The sequence below is a fragment of the Saccopteryx leptura genome, chromosome 5 (genome assembly GCF_036850995.1).
Source record: "Saccopteryx leptura isolate mSacLep1 chromosome 5, mSacLep1_pri_phased_curated, whole genome shotgun sequence".
NCBI lineage: Eukaryota > Metazoa > Chordata > Mammalia > Chiroptera > Emballonuridae > Saccopteryx > Saccopteryx leptura.
Window position 1 is genome coordinate 88,688,211 of NC_089507.1, and position 17,644 is coordinate 88,705,854.

The window sequence follows — 17,644 nt, forward strand, 5'->3', positions numbered from 1 at the left end:
GAAAAGTGCCCATCTGCTTCTCCACCCCTCCCCCTCTCACTTCTCTCTCTCTCTTTCTCTTCTTCTCCCTTCCTGAACCCATGGCTCGATTGGAGAGAGTTGGCTCCAGGTGCTGAAGATGGATCCATGGCCTCTGCCTCAGGTGCTAAAAATTGGCTGTGGTTGCAATGGAGCAAGAGCCTTAGATAGGCAGAGCATTGCCCCCTAGTGGGCTTGCTGGGTGGATCCCGGTAGGGACACATGTGGAAGTCTGTCCCTGCCTCCCCTCCTCTCACTAAAAATAAAAGAATAAAATAACATTTTTGTTAAAATTATATGTACCATGGTTTATTTATGTATTTATTTATTTTAGGTGAGAGGAGGGGAGATAATGAGCCAGACTCTCACATGCACCCCAACCAGGATCCACCTGGCAACCCTATCTGAGGCCAATGCTCAAGTACTGAGCTATTTTTAGCATCTGATGTGCTCAGACCAACCCAGCTACCCTCAGTGCATGGGGCCACACTCGAACCAATCAAGTCACTGGCAGGAGGGGAAAAGGGAGAAAAAGGATGAGAAAGGAGAAGAGAAGCAAATGGTTGCTTCTCCTGTGTGCCCTGACCGGGAATAGAACCTGGGATGTCATACACCCATCAGGCTGATGCTCTATCCACCGAGCCACTGGCCAGGGCCTGTACCATGGTTTAAAAAGTCAAATAGTTTTACACGATTTAAGAAAAATAGTAGTCTTTATCTCTCCTACCTGCTGTTAAATGCTCTTTAGGAGAACACCAGCATTTTTACATCTTTTTGTTGACTCTTTTGGAATTTATCTTCCTGACATTAAAAACATGTTTGATTTCAGCTTTTTGGATATTATGTATTGACTTTTCCATGTAGAAGACAATAATTCATCAATACCACACATGCACACACACACACACACACACACACACACACACATTCACACATTTTTCTCATCTCTCCATTCTCCTTATATAAGTTACATATAATTTGGATCAGAGCAATAATCAGTGTTTGAATGAGTATATCTGAGTAAATTTCTTTTCAGAGCTAAACCTTAGACTAAATGATTACTTGTTTCTCTGGGAGTAAACTATTGTCTTTTTTTTTTTTTCATTTTCTTCGTTTTCTTTATGCTAATCATTAATGCCTAGCTCATATCCAGTCGTATTTCAAAACACCCAGGTGCTTATGCATACTATCAATTCCATCTCCCTCAAAAAGTTTCTTCCAGAGCCCTCTGACCTTGAGTGTGGACTGTGACACTGGGCACAGCTGTCTTTCAGGAGTCCCCCGCCTATCATTCTGGAGATCCTCCTGGCCTCTTTCCTGTTTTTGGTAGAGTACTTACTTTGATAGTTTCTCCTATTCATCAAAGGATGCATGGGAAGTAAAATTCTAGGAACTTTTATATCCAAAACATTTTTTATTTTACCCTCACACTTGATTTATAGTTTGAATCCTAAACTATTGAATTCTAAAAAATAACAACTTCTAAACTAGAAATCATTTATCTTCAAATTTTATTGTGAATTTTTTATTGTTTTCTAGTTTTCAGTGTTGCAACAAGAAAGCTGAACTTTTTCTGAATCCTAATTATTAGTTGTACCTGTTTGTTTATATGTTTCTCTGGACGATTGTGGAATCTTCTTTTTGTTCCAAAGAGTGTGAAGTTGCATGAATTCCAAGGTGTAAATCCATTTTATCCACTGTTTTGGATTCTCAGTGAGTTCTCTCAGACTGCTAGCCCATATTCTTTTCTTGAATTATTTCACTGATGTTCTCCTCACCGTATATTCTTTGTTCTCTCTTTCTGGGACTCTTACTTAGCATTTTGATATTGGCCCTCCTATACCAGTCCTCTAATTTTCTGTATTTTCCATCCTTTCTTATATTTCTCTTTTCTTTACAAAGTTCCTGAATATTTTTTCTCATACTTGTGAGTTTTTATTTCTGCTGTTCTCCTTTAATTTCCAAGAGATCTTTATTAGTTCTCCAAATGATCTCCTTTATTTGTGTAGCACCCTAAGAATTAGACTGCTTCTTAAACAGGTTTTCAGCTACAGGGGGTCCTTGGTATACAATAGTCTCAACATATGACGTTTCAAGCCTACAAAGCTCACTCCTATAAAAAACTTTAAAAAAATTGAGACGTGGATGTTTTGGCTTACACCGTTAGTACTGTACTTATGGACTAAGTGGGCAAACTCATTTGGTTGTGGAAGAATATGCAGTATTCTCTTTGTGGCTCAGTTGTGTTTTTCTGTTCTAGATTATGATTTTACAACTGTGTTAGGATAGGTAAGTGACTTAGGCTAGGGTGTGTTTTACTTACACCAAAATTCGGGTTATATCACCTTTGTAGGAACAGAACTGTGTCATAACCGAAGGACCCCCTGTAGTTCTTATTCTAATCTCCATCTCTCTCTCTCTATTTCCATTGCCATAGGTTCTCAGGAACTCTAATTAGTGAACTTTTGGGAGAATGATTAAATTATTACCAATTATTACCCCTCCATATTATTGGTTCTTTCTGGTCTGCTATATCAACTATCATTAACATATTTCCTTTATATCTTCTAAAATTTATTGATAGTTCTATATTTTCACAGCTATTCTTAATTTATGGCAAATGTTATTTGCTTATTATTTGTAGCAATATACAGTTACCTTTAAAAATGACTTAATGAGCCTGACCTGTGGTGGCGCAGTGGATAAAGCGTCGACCTGGAAATGCTGAGGTCGCTGGTTCGAAACCCTGGGCTTGCCTGGTCAAGGCACATATGGGAGTTGATGCTTCCAGCTCCTCCCCCCTGTCTCTCTCTCCTCTCTCTCTGTCTCTCTCTCTCCTCTCTAAAATGAATAAATAAAAATTTAAAAAAATGACTTAATGTGTTTTAAAAGGGGAATACATTAAAAAAAATCAATGACAGTATAGTTGGTTTGTGGCTACTGTACATTAAATATTAAATTTAGGATACAAATGGTCATAAAATAGAGGAAATTCAAAGTAATAAGATCAATAGTTACATGTTTATTTTCCTTTCTCTCATTTTCTCCCTCTAATTAAGAAATATAGGTGTGCCTTGATGTTGACTATTTAATTTTTTTTCCACCATAGTTTTTACCTTGTTTAAATGTCATTTTTATTTCTATTGTGCCACTGCTTTTTTTAATTTGATGTGAAGTCCTTCATAGCAATACTAGATGCTGCTAAAATAAAGCCTGCTGTGTTCACTTGACTCTGTAAAGTCTCAATAACAATTTGTAATGAGATTAGTGTAGCTACTACTTATGGTACTAAACACTTGCCAGAGTATATTTGATAAGACAGAGGAAGATGGAACAGAATTACAAATTAATAATCACATTAGTTTTTAGCCCAATATGTATAAGGAATTGTTTACACATTTGGTTATTTTCTGTTGGGGGAGGCACTGGTAATTGGCTGCTTGGCTGAGCCAGGATATATCACCTTAGGACACATCTGCCTTGAAGATACCAGAATTTAATTTTATTGGGAGGATTAAATGGGTGAGCTTCTTGGCACTGAATTCCTGGAGTGTCATTATCTTATAACACATCCTCTATTTTTGTTTGTTTGTTTACTGTATTGCTTGTCTCTGTGATGTGGATATCAGAACATCATTACTCATCACATGAACAACTGTCCAAAGTGCATGTCTGAAGACAAAGGTGTCTAGGAGATTTTTTGTTTTGAGAGAGCCTTTTTAATATTTGCATTTTTGATGCTTTTAAGAGAAACAGTAATCATTTATCATGGTTATTATTGTCATTTGAAACATGAAAGGGAGAGAAAAGAACTTTGATGCCCAAGAATGATAGAAAAGGAGTAGTGATGCGATTTAGATACAACTAAGAGGCCGAGTTTGGTTTTTGACAGATCTTAATAAGAAGGAAGGAAGGCAGTTCAAAAAGGCAAAGATCTTCTTTAAAATATATGGGGATTTTTTAAAATAAAAAATATATAACAATGGACCACCCTGATAAACTATCCTATTAAAACTGAGTTTTCTTTGACTGAATTGTTTGATTTTATTTATATTTTGATGGTACTTTCAGTGATTTTTAGAATATTAAATAAGCTAATATTCAGTGATAGTCAAAGGAAAAGCTCAGAAGAAATTCTGTTGATACTTATATAGATACACGCTTTTTCTAGTTAATATCCTGTATATTCCTGACTTGTTCTTACATAAGAAAATTGTTTCTACTTAAGTCTCTACACTGCTGTATTGTTGAAGCCTCTCTGCTTCAGGTATATAAGAAAATGTGTTCTCGTGTTCAAAGGTTCTGCTATTGATACACCATCAGTTTGGAAATATATTTTTACTTATTAGTTATTTATTATTCACAATAGTTACATTATTTTCCCATGTGCTTCCTTCAGTCCTCTTGGAAACCAATCACATCTCTCTCTCCCTCTCCCACTCATTTCTTCCTTCCCACCCTGTCTTCTTACCCCCCTAGCTCCCTTCCTTAATAGATTTGGTGCAAATAGATAGAAAGTACGAGATAAGTCATATGAAGCAACTCTTTACTCCCTCAAAAACCTTTTTTTTTTAATTTTGGTTTTGCTTTTAAAAAGAATGCTATCTTTTTGTCTTTTTTGGTTTTTGTTTTTATTATGGCATTATCATTTGCTCAACATGTAAACAAAATTCCTCAGTTATTAGGACCATTGGAAATTTGGAGGAGGGAGGGAAATAAGTGGAATGTAAAATAAAAGTGTATTACAAAAAAATCTGAGAAATCTATCACTTCAGTCATGCTGGTGATGCAGGGTGACGAAGAAACTATGAATAAACGGTAAAACGAGAACAAATCGATTTCAGATAGTGATATGTGCTATGATAAAAAGAAAATAGGAAGATGGGCTAGAGACTGGTGTGTGTGTGTGTGTGTGTGTGTGTGTGTGTGTGTGTGTGCGTGTGTGTGCGCGCGCGCACACGCACACGCACATGCACTCAGGTATGCATGTACACATGATAATCAAAGTTCCTTATTTTCTCGTTTTTCAAATGGAGAGTTCAATTAGATGGTCTCTTAGGTCAGTGGTCCCCAACCCCCGGGCCACAGACTGGTACCGGTCGGTGGGCCATTTGGTACCGGTCCGCAGAGAAAAAATAAATAACTTACATTATTTTCATTTTATTTATATTTAAGTCTGAACAATGTTTTATTTTTAAAACTGAGCAGATTCCCTCTGTTACATCCGTCTAAGACTCTCTCTTGATGCTTGTCTCGGTCACGTGATACATTTATCTGTCCCACCCTAAAGGCCGGTCTGTGAAAATATTTTCTGACATTAAACCAGTCCATGGCCCAAAAAAGGTCAGGGACCACTGTCTTAGGTGCCTTCAGATCTTTCCTAATCATGCAACTTTTCTAATTTTGTTCAGTGTTTTTTAGATTCATTTCATTATTCCAATTATATGGTCTATAGTCTATTCCTATTAATACTTAAAAATAATAATTAAAGAAGGAAAAATCTACCTCTCAGGACTTGAAAATAGTGTATTATCTAGATACTAAATAAGAACCCTAAAGGAAAACAATAAAAAATATCTGTCCACCAGGAGGAACTCAAAGTATGATTTTCATCCATGTTTCATTTACAATCTCTTTACTTGCCTCTTTGCATAAAGAGGGTTTTTTTTTTGTTTTGTTTTTTGTTTTTTTTTCTGAAGCTGGAAACGGGGAGAGACAGTCAGACAGACTCCCGCATGCGCCCGACCGGGATCCACCCGGCACACCCACCAGGGGCGACGCTCTGCCCACCAGGGGGCGATGCTCTGCCCCTCCGGGGCATTGCTCTGTTGCTACCAGAGCCACTCTAGCGCCTGGGGCAGAGGCCAAGGAGCCATCCCCAGCGCCCGGGCCATCTTTGCTCCAATGGAGCCTTGGCTGCGGGAGGGGAAGAGAGAGACAGAGAGGAAGGAGGGGGGGTGGAGAAGCTAATGGGCGCTTCTCCTATGTGCCCTGGCCGGGAATCGAACCCGGGTCCCCCGCACACCAGGCTGACGCTCTACCGCTGAGCCAACCGGCCAGGGCAAGAGGTTTTTAGGAACTATTTCATTCTGGCTGAAAAATTAATGACAGTGGGTTGGTCATTGACATGGTGAAGCTTATAGTCAGGCATGTGTGTTCACTTTCATGTGGCCATTTGAAGATTTTCTGGCTAAGAGCAATTCTACACAGAAAGTTATCACGGGATAGCAATGATTAGTGGTAGTGATGGTACTAACAGTATTTAGAGAACACTTGCATCCTTATAATTCTCTTTTGGGGACTGGTAGAAACTCTGAAACAAAACAAATGCAACTTTTCAAGTGTTAGGAGAGAGAATACAATGCTCTCTTTTGACTATACTTGGCAAATCATCTGTTTAGGTTTTTAAATAACCAATTTTCCTCACTAATAATCACAAAAATGCCATCAGTTAAAAGCATTTTTTTTTGATTGTCATGAAAAAATACATTCTGAAATTTTTGTTTCCCATTATTATAAAGCCTGTTATTTTAAAAAAAACTGCAGGGAATATGGATGGAAATATGCTTTGAGGCCATTTTTAATCTAAATTTTAAAATTTATTTTAAATTGAATTTATTGCAGTGACATTGGTCAATAAAATTACATAGGTTTCAGGTGCACAATTATACACCATAATACATCACCTGTCCACTGCACTGCACATTCACCAGCCCGCAGCAAGTCTCCTTCCATCACCATTTATCCCCCTCTGCCCTCTCCTACCTCCCCCACCCCCTTTCCCTCTTCTGATAACTATACTGTTGTCTCTATCTATGAGCTTTCTTCATGGACAGATATAGTTATTGTTGTGGTTTTTTAAGTTTTTGTTTAGTAGTAAGATCGTTCAACCTTGCTTCTTTCTGCCATCCATTGCTCTTGCTTTTATTTAGAAATTATACATAGCCAAATGGATGGGGTCAGGAAGGAAAACAGTTTCAGGATTCATCACACACACAGAATTACAAAACTTAAAAGGAGATAAGATAAATGTTTGTAAAACTGATATTATTTATCTCTATTGTAGAGGCAAACCCAACTTAATGAACATGGGCTCCTTGATGATCAAACCAATTCAGCGTGTGACAAAATACCCCCTGTTACTGTGCGAACTTCGCAATTCTACCCCTCGTTCTCACCCAGACTTCAGAGCTCTGGAGGATGCCTTTGCTGCAGTGAAAGATATTAATGTCAACATCAATGAACTCAAAAGACGGAAAGATTTAGGTAGGAAGATACATGTTAAATTGGGTGTTTCCCATGACTGGCATGTTCTGTTTGTATTTCTGAGAATCTGAATGTCTAGGTGGTTATAGCAGCTGTAGTAATCATGCCTGTTACATATTTAGAGTTAGAAGCAAGGGAAGAGCATGTAGCTTTGCCTGACAGCTGGGTTCAAGAGAAGATCATGAGGCACAAAAAATTACCATTAAAAAAAAATCAAGGCCCTGGCTGGTTGGCTCAGCGGTAGAGCATCCACTGGGGTTGGGGAAGTCCTGGGTTCAATTCCTAGTCAGGACACAGAGAGGCGACCATCTGCCCCCCCCCTCCATGTCTCTCTCTTCCCCTCCCACAGCCATGGCTCCAATGGTTCCAGCTAACTTGGCCACAGGTGCTGAGGATGGCTCCATGATCTCAGCCTCAGGTGCTAAAATAGCTCAGTTGCTGAGCAACAGAGCAGGGACCCCAGACAGGCAGAGTATCACCTCATAGGGGCTTGTGCAGTGGATACCCATCAGGGCACATTCACGAGTCTGTCTTTGCTTCCCCGTCTCTCACTTAATAATAATAACTAAAAAATCAAACAGCCCTATATTCAACTTCTTGCTACCAACTGTGTGCCTGAAGACATATTGTAGGCTGAAGATACTGATAGCATATAGTCCTCGTTATTGGCAATGTGTGTGGTGAGAAGGAGTCGTGGCCAGGCTGGGCCACTGAAGCAGTGGGAAGCTTGAGCCAGCAGATCCAGGAGAGGAGGCCCAGATAAAACATCAACTCACCAGGTTTAGCAACCAAGAATGGAGTTTTGAGGGGACAATAAGTGTTCCAATGAAGGGAGCAAGTATATTGCTTTCTCAAATCAACAAATTATCGTTAACTCTTCGTTAGCTAAGATGTAAAATTGGTGTCTAAAGTAGGATGTAGACTTCAATGCAGAAGGCACAGCTATACATTCCTAGCATCCCGGATGTAGTAGTATTGGGATAGTCTTCCCTTAGTGTGATTTGTTCCCATAAGGTTTTTTTGCCCCATACGTTTTTAATTAGCTTTGTATTTCTAACATTAAATCTCAATTTAACATTACAACGATGCCAAGACTTTGGAGCTAACTGGTCCAACCACTTCATTTACTTTCATTAGTTTTATTTTCTAATTTTTAATTCAAAAAGTGTTATGTTTTTGTATTAATAAATTCAAGTGATAAAAAAGTGTATGAAGTAAAAAGTACAAGTTGTAGAAAGATACCATAAATAAAATGAAGATACATGTTTACTCTCTAGAATATATAATTATTGCTATTAAATCAATAATAAAAACATTCTGATACAAAAAAAGTTAATAATAAAAATAAGCAGTTTACAAAAAGACCAATAAGTTTTTAAAAGCTAAGCTTCATTAATAATCAGGGAAATGCAAATTAAAATCACAATGATAATATCATTCCTAGCTTATCAGATTGGCAAAAAGATGTTTAATGGGTAATGATAAGTGCTGAATTTCAATCTGCTGGTGAGAATGCAAATTGGAATCACTACTTTGTAAAACAATTTGACAATATCTAGTGAAGCTGAAGATTCACACACCCAAGATCCAAAAAATTTCCAGATATTTGAGAAACTTATGCCTATATGCTCACAGAGAAGTGTACTGGTAACTAGCATTGTTCATAGTAACAAAGTGAAAAAGAGAAAGAAAAGAAAATGGCTTACATATTTATTCAGATTAGGGAGACACTGTATTATACACTGTGATATCATGAGAATATAAAAATTATAAAAATTACCTAAAGTATATATCTTAATTGGATAAATCAAAACAATGCTGAGTTTTTTAAAAAGTATCAAGGGACAGAAGAATATATGCAATTTGGTACCATTCTTATAAAGATTGACATCAAAATAATACTATCTATTGTATGATTGTATACACATACAATAAAGGTGTAAAAATAGATTCAGATATAATAAATCCATTATTTAGGATCACAGCTTCCTCGAAGGATTAAATATGGGGTTCAGGGAATCTTTACCTGTTATGCAACTTTTTAAAATTAAAAGATTGGGAGTAAGGCAAAATGAAGATTTGACAAAGCTAGATGACAGATAATAGCTGTTATGCTTTTTTACTTCTGTGTTTGCTTAAACTATTCCAAAGTTTTAAAGAAAAACTTTTCTTTTGTCCCATGAATCTGATTTGTCTAAGATTTTACCAAGTTTTCTTCAGACTGTTTATGTCCTTTTTTTATATTCTCTTTTTTCTGTCTCACTCTCTTCTTTCCTTCCTTCCTGCAACATGTATGATACTACACTTTACTGGGTTTTTTAAAAAGTTAAACATACATTATGAACATCCTTCCAGTGAATGTGGCCTTCTTTTTAATGGTTCCATAGTATTACATTTTTGAGCATGTCATAATTTATTAAACTATTTCTCTAGGATAAACTTTTAGATCATTGCCAACATTTTGCTATTAGAAAAAAATTCCATAGCAAGCAAAACTTTGTATACTTATGGAAAGCAGATTTCTGTGCACAGACTGCCTGGTCATAGATTACAAATGCTTAATTTTTTATAAGATTCTGCTAAATTGTTCTGTACAAAAACTGTGTCATTTTAATTCTCATTAACAATATATAAGATTGCCCATCTCTTCACACCCTTACCAAAAATGAATTGTAGGAATTTAACAGTTAAAAAAACAATTAATTTAATAGTTAAAAAACAATATGAGAGCTGAAAATTATTTTAAAGATAAAAATGTTAAGCTCAGGTCCTGCCAGTTGGCTCAGTGTTAGAGTATTGGCTTGGTGTGTGGAAGTCCGGGGTTTGATTACTGGTCAGGGCACACAGGAGAAGTGACCATCTGCTTCTCCATCCCTTCCCTCTACCCCATCTTTCTTTCTCTTCCTCTCCGACAGCCATGGCTCGAATGGTTCGAGCAAAGTTGGCCCCAGGTGCTGAGATGGCTCCATGGCCTCGGCCTCACTCACTAAAATAGCTCAGTTCCCGAGCAACAGAGCTGCAGCCCAGATGGGTAGAGCATCACCTGGCAGGGGCTTGCCAGGTGGATCCCAATTGGGGCGCATGTGAGAGTCTGTCTTGGCCTCCTCGCCTTTCACTTAATATTTTTTTAAAAAGGTAAAGCTCAGAGAGGTGATTTGGTTTGCACTAAATCTCTGCTATTGGAAAGCCACTTTAAGATCTGAGGTCTCCTTAGGTTGGATGTCTTTTTATTAGTTAGGTACTGATGCATCATTCTAGAGACCCCAGAAAGTAAATATATTATCCAAGAAGAAGGAAGAGATTTTTTTCAGTATCTGGGATTTCTTTAATGTGGAAGGTAAGTGAACCTTGGGCTCTGAGGAGCTCACACCCTTGGACAGCAGAGTTTGTGAAGGACAATCAGGTGGGGAGCTGGAGTTCTGATTGGGCAGTGGGGTTGGAGCATATTACATTGCTATAGACAAGAGAGTAAAAAATCCTATGGATTTTTATCTTACATATAAATATGGATCTTTAATATATTTTGGATGAAACACATTCTCTATGCTGCACATATCCAGATGTTATTGTGTTCTTTCATTTCAGTTCTAAAATACAAGAAGAATGATGAGGATGAATCACTTAAAGATAAATTGTCTAAACTAAATATTCATTCAATTAGCAAGAAATCAAAGAGAGTGACAAATTATCTAAAGATTCTGACCAGAGGAGAATCACAGGTAATTTTTCTTCTGGGGCCACATACATTTTCCTGGGGAACATGGATGCTGATATGTTTATGAGGTTTTGTCTTAATTGTTAAACAGCTATTTCTAGAACATTGAGAGTCAAGATAATTGCCCAGTGCTCTAATGCTGCTTCTCTCTCTCTCTCTCTCTCTCTCTTTGTGGAGAAATGGAGTGAGGGTCGTTTTGACAATATCTTAGCTGTGGTACTTCCACTGAGGAAGCAAGCAAAGCAGAGGGAAGGACGTAAGGACAGGGCTCAGCAAGGGGTGCCCCAGAGTCCTGAGATGCACCATCAACCAGCTCACAGCCTCACCCACTGCAATGCCCTCCTTTCATCCTTGTCTTTTTTCTGCTTTTTAAAAAATCTTGCTTTCTTTTGGGGCTTCCTTGATATTCGTCTTATCTTAATTTCAGCTACAATAAGAAGTGTTTAGATACACATATTCGTGCAATGTTTTCCTACTGCTTATTCCCTTCCTCTCCACCCTCGGATACATTATGTTTCTGGGTAATTGTATGTGACAGCTGTTTGGCCTTACTTGAACCACTTTCACCTCAACCTCTGATACATAATAAGTGGATTAACCAAGGCTCTGAATCTTTAATGTGCGTAGGAACTAGCTGAAGAGTTGCTAAAAGATTCCAGGGTTCCACCTGGTTCAAGGGTACAACCTAGAAGTCTGTATTTTTACAAGGACTCCAGGTGTTTTGCAGCTAATAACCCTGAAGTGTGTGATCAATGGGACATACTTTCAGAATCACAAGATAGGAAGTGCATGGCCTGGAGGTGGTACTACAGTGAATTTATAACCGAAAGTGGGCAGGAAGGTTCTTTAGATATTACTTTTTATTTTTCTACTCATTTACCTGACTTCATCCCTCATTTTGTTAACTTCTAGCTAAGGGTTTGGATTTGAACTACAGACAACTGCATGGTGGTTCAGCATTGGTTTTAGATGGCTCATGTGATCTACCTCGCTCTCTAGCGGCCATGTCCTTCTTTGCCCTTTTCCATCGTCTTTGCAGCTCTCTGACCATTAAAGCTAAAAGTGACCTCTTCCTCCACTGAACGCCTAACAACTCATGGCTTACATCCCAACTGTGACACTGGTAATATTTGCAGGAGGTAGCATAAGGCAGAAATTAAGAACAAAATCTTTGAAACATTCTAGATCCGGGTTTGAACCTCACTTCAGTCATTTAATATTTGTCTTTGGGCACATAAATTCAATGTAATTATCTATAGATCAGAGAATTATAGTAAGGCCTAACACATGGAGTGGTTATAAGGATTAAATGAAGTGATGCTTATAAGGAAAGTACCTAACAGTGGGTAAACGCGCTCTCTCTCTCTCTCTCTCTCTCCCTCTCTCTCTCTCTCTCCACCATGCAGTTGTCTCTAGTTCAAATTAAAACCCTTAGTTAGAAAGGTTAACAAAACGAGGGATGAATCAGGCAAATGAGTAGGAAAATAAAAAATAGTATCTAAAGAACTTTTCTGCCCACTTTTGGATATATATATATATATAAATCTTTGTCATCATCATCATTTTATATCATTGCCTTATATTGTTATTTACCTTTTAATGTACAGACTTCTTGCTTCCCATGTAGCTATAAGTACACCTTTATGCATGGTGTACTACTTAGGTCTTTTACTTTCTTTATTTTATGATGTTTGAACATCTTTAAAAAACTTCCTGGCTAGGAGAGAGCCCAACTCAGGGCTTGCCTGCTCTTAGAGATTGCCAAGGGCTCTGCTGAGATCACTTCTTTCATATGCAAACCAATCAATCCAGAATCTATAGCCCTACCACCTCCTTCTCTATTCACACACCAATATTCCTCTTCTTGAGATACCAGGGCCAGGTGCCAAGCAATTAGAGACCACCAGGATAGCCCCAAGCCCAGGAGAATTATTCAAACTGGTTAATAAACTGTTTGCTGTGCCCAGCTGTGTCTGTAGGTTTCTCACAAAAACTCCAGTAAAGACTCTGGCCTAGTCTTTCTCATTGCTCTTTCCTGCCTGGTGGCCCTGCATGACATGCAGTGATCCCCATCTTGAGGACTTGTGAGTATAATATACTTTGTCCAAGCCTTGTTCTTCTTTTCTCCTCTGGCTACCATGATGTTCCCATACCACATCTAATGTGGACTTTCTGGGAACACATGCTTGTATTATTCTTCTGCATATCTTTTATATTCTGCTAGGGGCTCACTGGGTCCACTACACTCAGGAGGTAATGTCAGGTCCCTCTTTTCAATGTGGAGCTATATAGTGGGACATTTGGGACATTCATAGTGTGTGGCCATAGAACAAGGAAAGAAAATCAAGACATTTCAACTAAAGACCACAGTAATAAAATTGAATTAGGAATTTATTTGAGAAGACACTGTGGCCTTTGTAGGCATGTAGAAATATGTGCAAACAATTCTCCCCCAGCCTTTGAAATGTTGCTTCTGATTTAAGACAATTCTACTGAGGAAGAAGAGGCTGGTCTTAATTTTGGGCAAGCTTTTGTAGAAGGTTTTATATATTCTTTAACATATTTATCATCAGCTTCTGGTATTTTTCAATTTTGAGCTAAAAATGCACTAAAGTTAAAGTGGCCTGGAGGGACATTAATTAGATTTTGACCTTAATCTTTGGAGAGGATGTCCTGTCAGCAGTGAAGCACTTCACTGTTAATCAGAAAATCAGCCGCATAGGCTGGACTGAAAAAGAGATAAATCTCAAATCCGTCGATTTTGCACGTGTCAGCAGCTCCAGGGAAATATTTGGTGGAGTTAGGATATAAAACTATTACCCAAAAGGAAGATTCTAGTCAATTCACCGTACGTGTATTGAACTCTTAGGTGCCAGACACCATATTAGAGACTGAGAACAGACCAGTTGTCTTTGAGTCCTGGTCCCACCTATTAATGGGCAAGTTTCTTTAACTTCCCATATTAGACAGGTTAAAGGCCAACAACCTTCTGTCACAAAGGGATTCCAAAACACAAGCTTAAGCTCATCATTTATTTCTCTCTCTTATAATAGTCCTGAGATGTGAGTCCAGGTGGGCTCTTCTAAATGAGATGTTTACAGAACTATTGTCTTCATCTTCCTGGTTGAAGCTGGGACACTGCTAGTCTTCATTCAAGTCCCAAGGACAGTGTTACAAGATCAAGATTCAGTAATGAAACACATCACGTTCACTCACATCTTATTTACCGAAACCCAGTTCCAAGGCCAGAGCCAGCTGCAAGGCACTGAGGGGACCGTAGTCACTAGCAGGGCAGTCATGAGTCTACCTGCCACTAGAGGTGAGGATTCTATCAGTAAATAGATAACAGGGGGAATGATTTCCACCATACCTCCTGAAACCTGTTTTTTGATCTCCAACATGGGATTAATCATGACACCTACCCCACAGGGTTGTATAAGAATTAAAATAAGAAAACGGACAACAGGTTTGACCACAGTGTCTGGAATATAGTGTTTAATAAATGTTAGCTATTATTATTAAGACAAAAAAATACTTTATCTCAAATGCTTGCAATCCATCAGTGGAGAGAATGGCTTAAATAATTCACTAGTGTTGCGAGAGCACATAGAGGGAGTAATTTATTTCCCACAGGGGGAAGAATAGGAATGATAGGGAAGATTCTCAGAAGGGGTGACAGTTGAGCATGTCCTTAAGAAATAAACAGAATTTCTCAAGCATGAAAAGAACAGCAGCATATTCCAGCAAAATAAGGCAGAATGACTTGACTACCGAGAAGTAGAAATGGGCAATATTTCTCGTAGTGCAATTCTTGAACTTCTTACTTTAGAAATCATCTGGGTTCTGGCCAAGATATATTAAACAAAATAGCTAGTGATGAATTTTTGAAAACTACATTAAAAAAAAAATCTACCACCGTCTATTGTTATATACATCAAGCTGTGCTGGAGCATAGAAATCCAATTTTATGTAGATTACAAAGAACTATGCCAACCTTTTAAACAAAAATCTTTCTAGATAAGCAGTATTAAGGAAGTTAAAAACAAAAATGTCATTGTTTCTATGCACTGAGTTCTGAGGTCAACCATCTTAGATGAACAAATGTGTGAACCGGGGACCACTACAGTGTTTATCCTGTGTGCAAACTGAAGACTGCACACCACAAGCCACAAAGCATTTGCATGTTCATACAGGTTTTCCAGCATGAGGTTGATTCTGACCTTTGTGGCCATTCTGATCACCAAGCAACACTTTTCACCATTAAGAGCACTAATAAGTGTGTATTCCTAGAAACAGCCGCAGGTATATAAAAAGCATATTTTTTCTGAGGGCTTGACGTGTAAGATATTAAAAAAAATGACTGAATATATGTGACCACTATCTCAACTGCTGAGTCTTATTAACAGAGGACTAGTTTGCCAAGATTATATGTAATCTTTCAAATATAAGTTGATAAAATAACTATCACCTTTCTGTAGCCGAGAACCTAGAATATTTACTAAACAACCACTGTGAAATAAATGGGAAGGAGTCGGATCAGCAAAACAAGAAATTCCAGTCCAGTAGATCAAATTGTTATTTTAATTTTAAAATTTTCACTTTATTTCATATTTATTGTTTTATAAGCCTACAAATGTAATATAATTTAAGGGTACATACATAGTACATGTCATTAAAAACAGCAAAGAAAAGTTTCACATACTACAGCTACTGTGACATGGGTGAAGCCATATGAAAACTAAACCATAAGTTAAGCTGCGCCATGTGGTTTGGCCATACCTCAACCAGGCCGTGTCCTGGAACACAAGAAGTCCTATGTTACAGACAGTTGGCAGATTATGAAAGGTTTTCATCTCAACAGGGAGCTTTTGGTAACATGCTGGGCCAATACAGTCGTGATATTTTTCTTTAAATATCAGAACCATTTGAGTTATGAAAATAAATAATTTCATTTCTATTTAAGGTGAAAGACAACACTTTTAATAGAGAAGAAAAGCTATTTAAATATTTAGAAAAGACCGTGAGGCACTGTGTGAAGAACATTTCATTCTGTCTTCAACACACACAGGTAGGGGAGACACGACTGTTTTCAATGTTTCTACCAGCAGGTGCTAATGTCCATGGTTATTATGAAGAGTATATGATGACACCTACAGCATCAAATTTGGGGGGCCGCCGAGTGCTGGTGAAGAAAGCCAATGGAAAGACTTAGGTTTCTTGGGTTTTGTTCTTTGTTCCCTCACCTGCTTAACCCTTCCCCCATCCAAAATGCCAGATGTGGAACATTTGCTCATGCTATTGCCACATGGTATGGGTCATTGGAATGCTTTCTTTACATTAAAGATGAGTTCACTAATGCAAAATTGCAGAGAAGGAAGAAATTTTCTTTGTTTATTTTGTTCGACTATCCTAACAAATCTCTTTCCAGTACCTAAAGCACATATTAGCAAATTTAAGAAAAGAACTGGAATCAAAAAGGAAATCAAAGAGGGGAGGGACAAGAAATTAGAAGAGAATTTATAAAGTGAAAAGTACATAATATAAAAGCAATTTAACAAACCCATAAAACCCACATGTGGGTCTCAGATTTAGCTGTGTGCTAGCTAGCAGCCAACTCCCAAAAAAGGCATACAATCACACAATTCTAAGACAAACTGAGCACCTCTATGTATTTTACAACCAGTGTTTCATAATGCCCCCTTTACGGCTCTGAATGAAATTTATGTAATTCAACCTTAGGTAGGTAGGCATACATTTAAAAAAATCACTGTAAAAGAAAATAAATTCTAACAAAATATTACTAATTAAACTATGCAAATGCTCCCACACAACCGCAGTAAAAGACAAAAATAATTCACAAATTTCCAGTCCCCTGAAAGGTTTTCCAGTCCTTCTTGAGAATCAGACTTAAACAAACCAATGGGAGTACAGTATAATTATATTCAGTAAGAAAGACCAGTCAAGAGTTTGTTCTAATGGATGTCCTGAAGAAGGAGAGTGTCCTTAACAATATCCTGACAATGGTCATGACTATGAAGAATAGAGTTAGTAGAATTACATATAAGTCAGTTAATAAATGGTCCCCTTCCCATTTTCCACTTTTTCTCTTCTAAGCCTCTTTTTAGAAGCAAATATTTGCATACTTAAATTATCACAGCAACAGAGGATTGACAGGCACAATGATTTGGTGACAAGGTTCTATGCTATAAAATCAACAAGCCACATTTTTTTCTTATTTATTAACTGATGCAAAACCTGATTTTACAATAAAGTTTGCTCATCTCTTCCTGAAGCACTGCCTTCCATGAAAAACAAACAAACTTAGTTGTAACAGCCAGGGAGCAGTGGAACCTTGCCCTTGATACACATCTCGAGGAACTGATGCCTCTTGGGAACATCTATAGCAGTGGTCCCCAACCTTTTTTGGGCCACGGATTGGTTTAACATCAGAAAATATTTTCATGGACCGGCCTTTAGGGTGGGATGGATGAATTTACAAAATAAAATTATGTGACCGGCATAAAAACTGTGGTATTTTTAAATATTTATATAATTGTCGAACTTAACGAGACAAGCGTCAAGAGTGAGTCTTAGACGAATGTAACAGAGGGAATCTGGTCATTTTTTAAAAATAAAACATCATTC

At 37.8% G+C, this 17,644-nt stretch overlaps 1 protein-coding gene across 1 annotated transcript in view; it reads left to right on the forward strand.

Moving 5' to 3' along the window:
• Positions 1-17,644, forward strand: part of ARHGEF38 (Rho guanine nucleotide exchange factor 38) — a 165,197-nt gene that overhangs the window by 120,472 nt on the left and 27,081 nt on the right. The window contains exons 6-8 of the mRNA XM_066385918.1: positions 7,085-7,284; positions 10,870-11,003; positions 15,963-16,067. Coding sequence (XP_066242015.1) covers positions 7,085-7,284; positions 10,870-11,003; positions 15,963-16,067 — 439 coding nt within the window. The remainder of the gene's footprint in view (positions 1-7,084; positions 7,285-10,869; positions 11,004-15,962; positions 16,068-17,644) is intronic.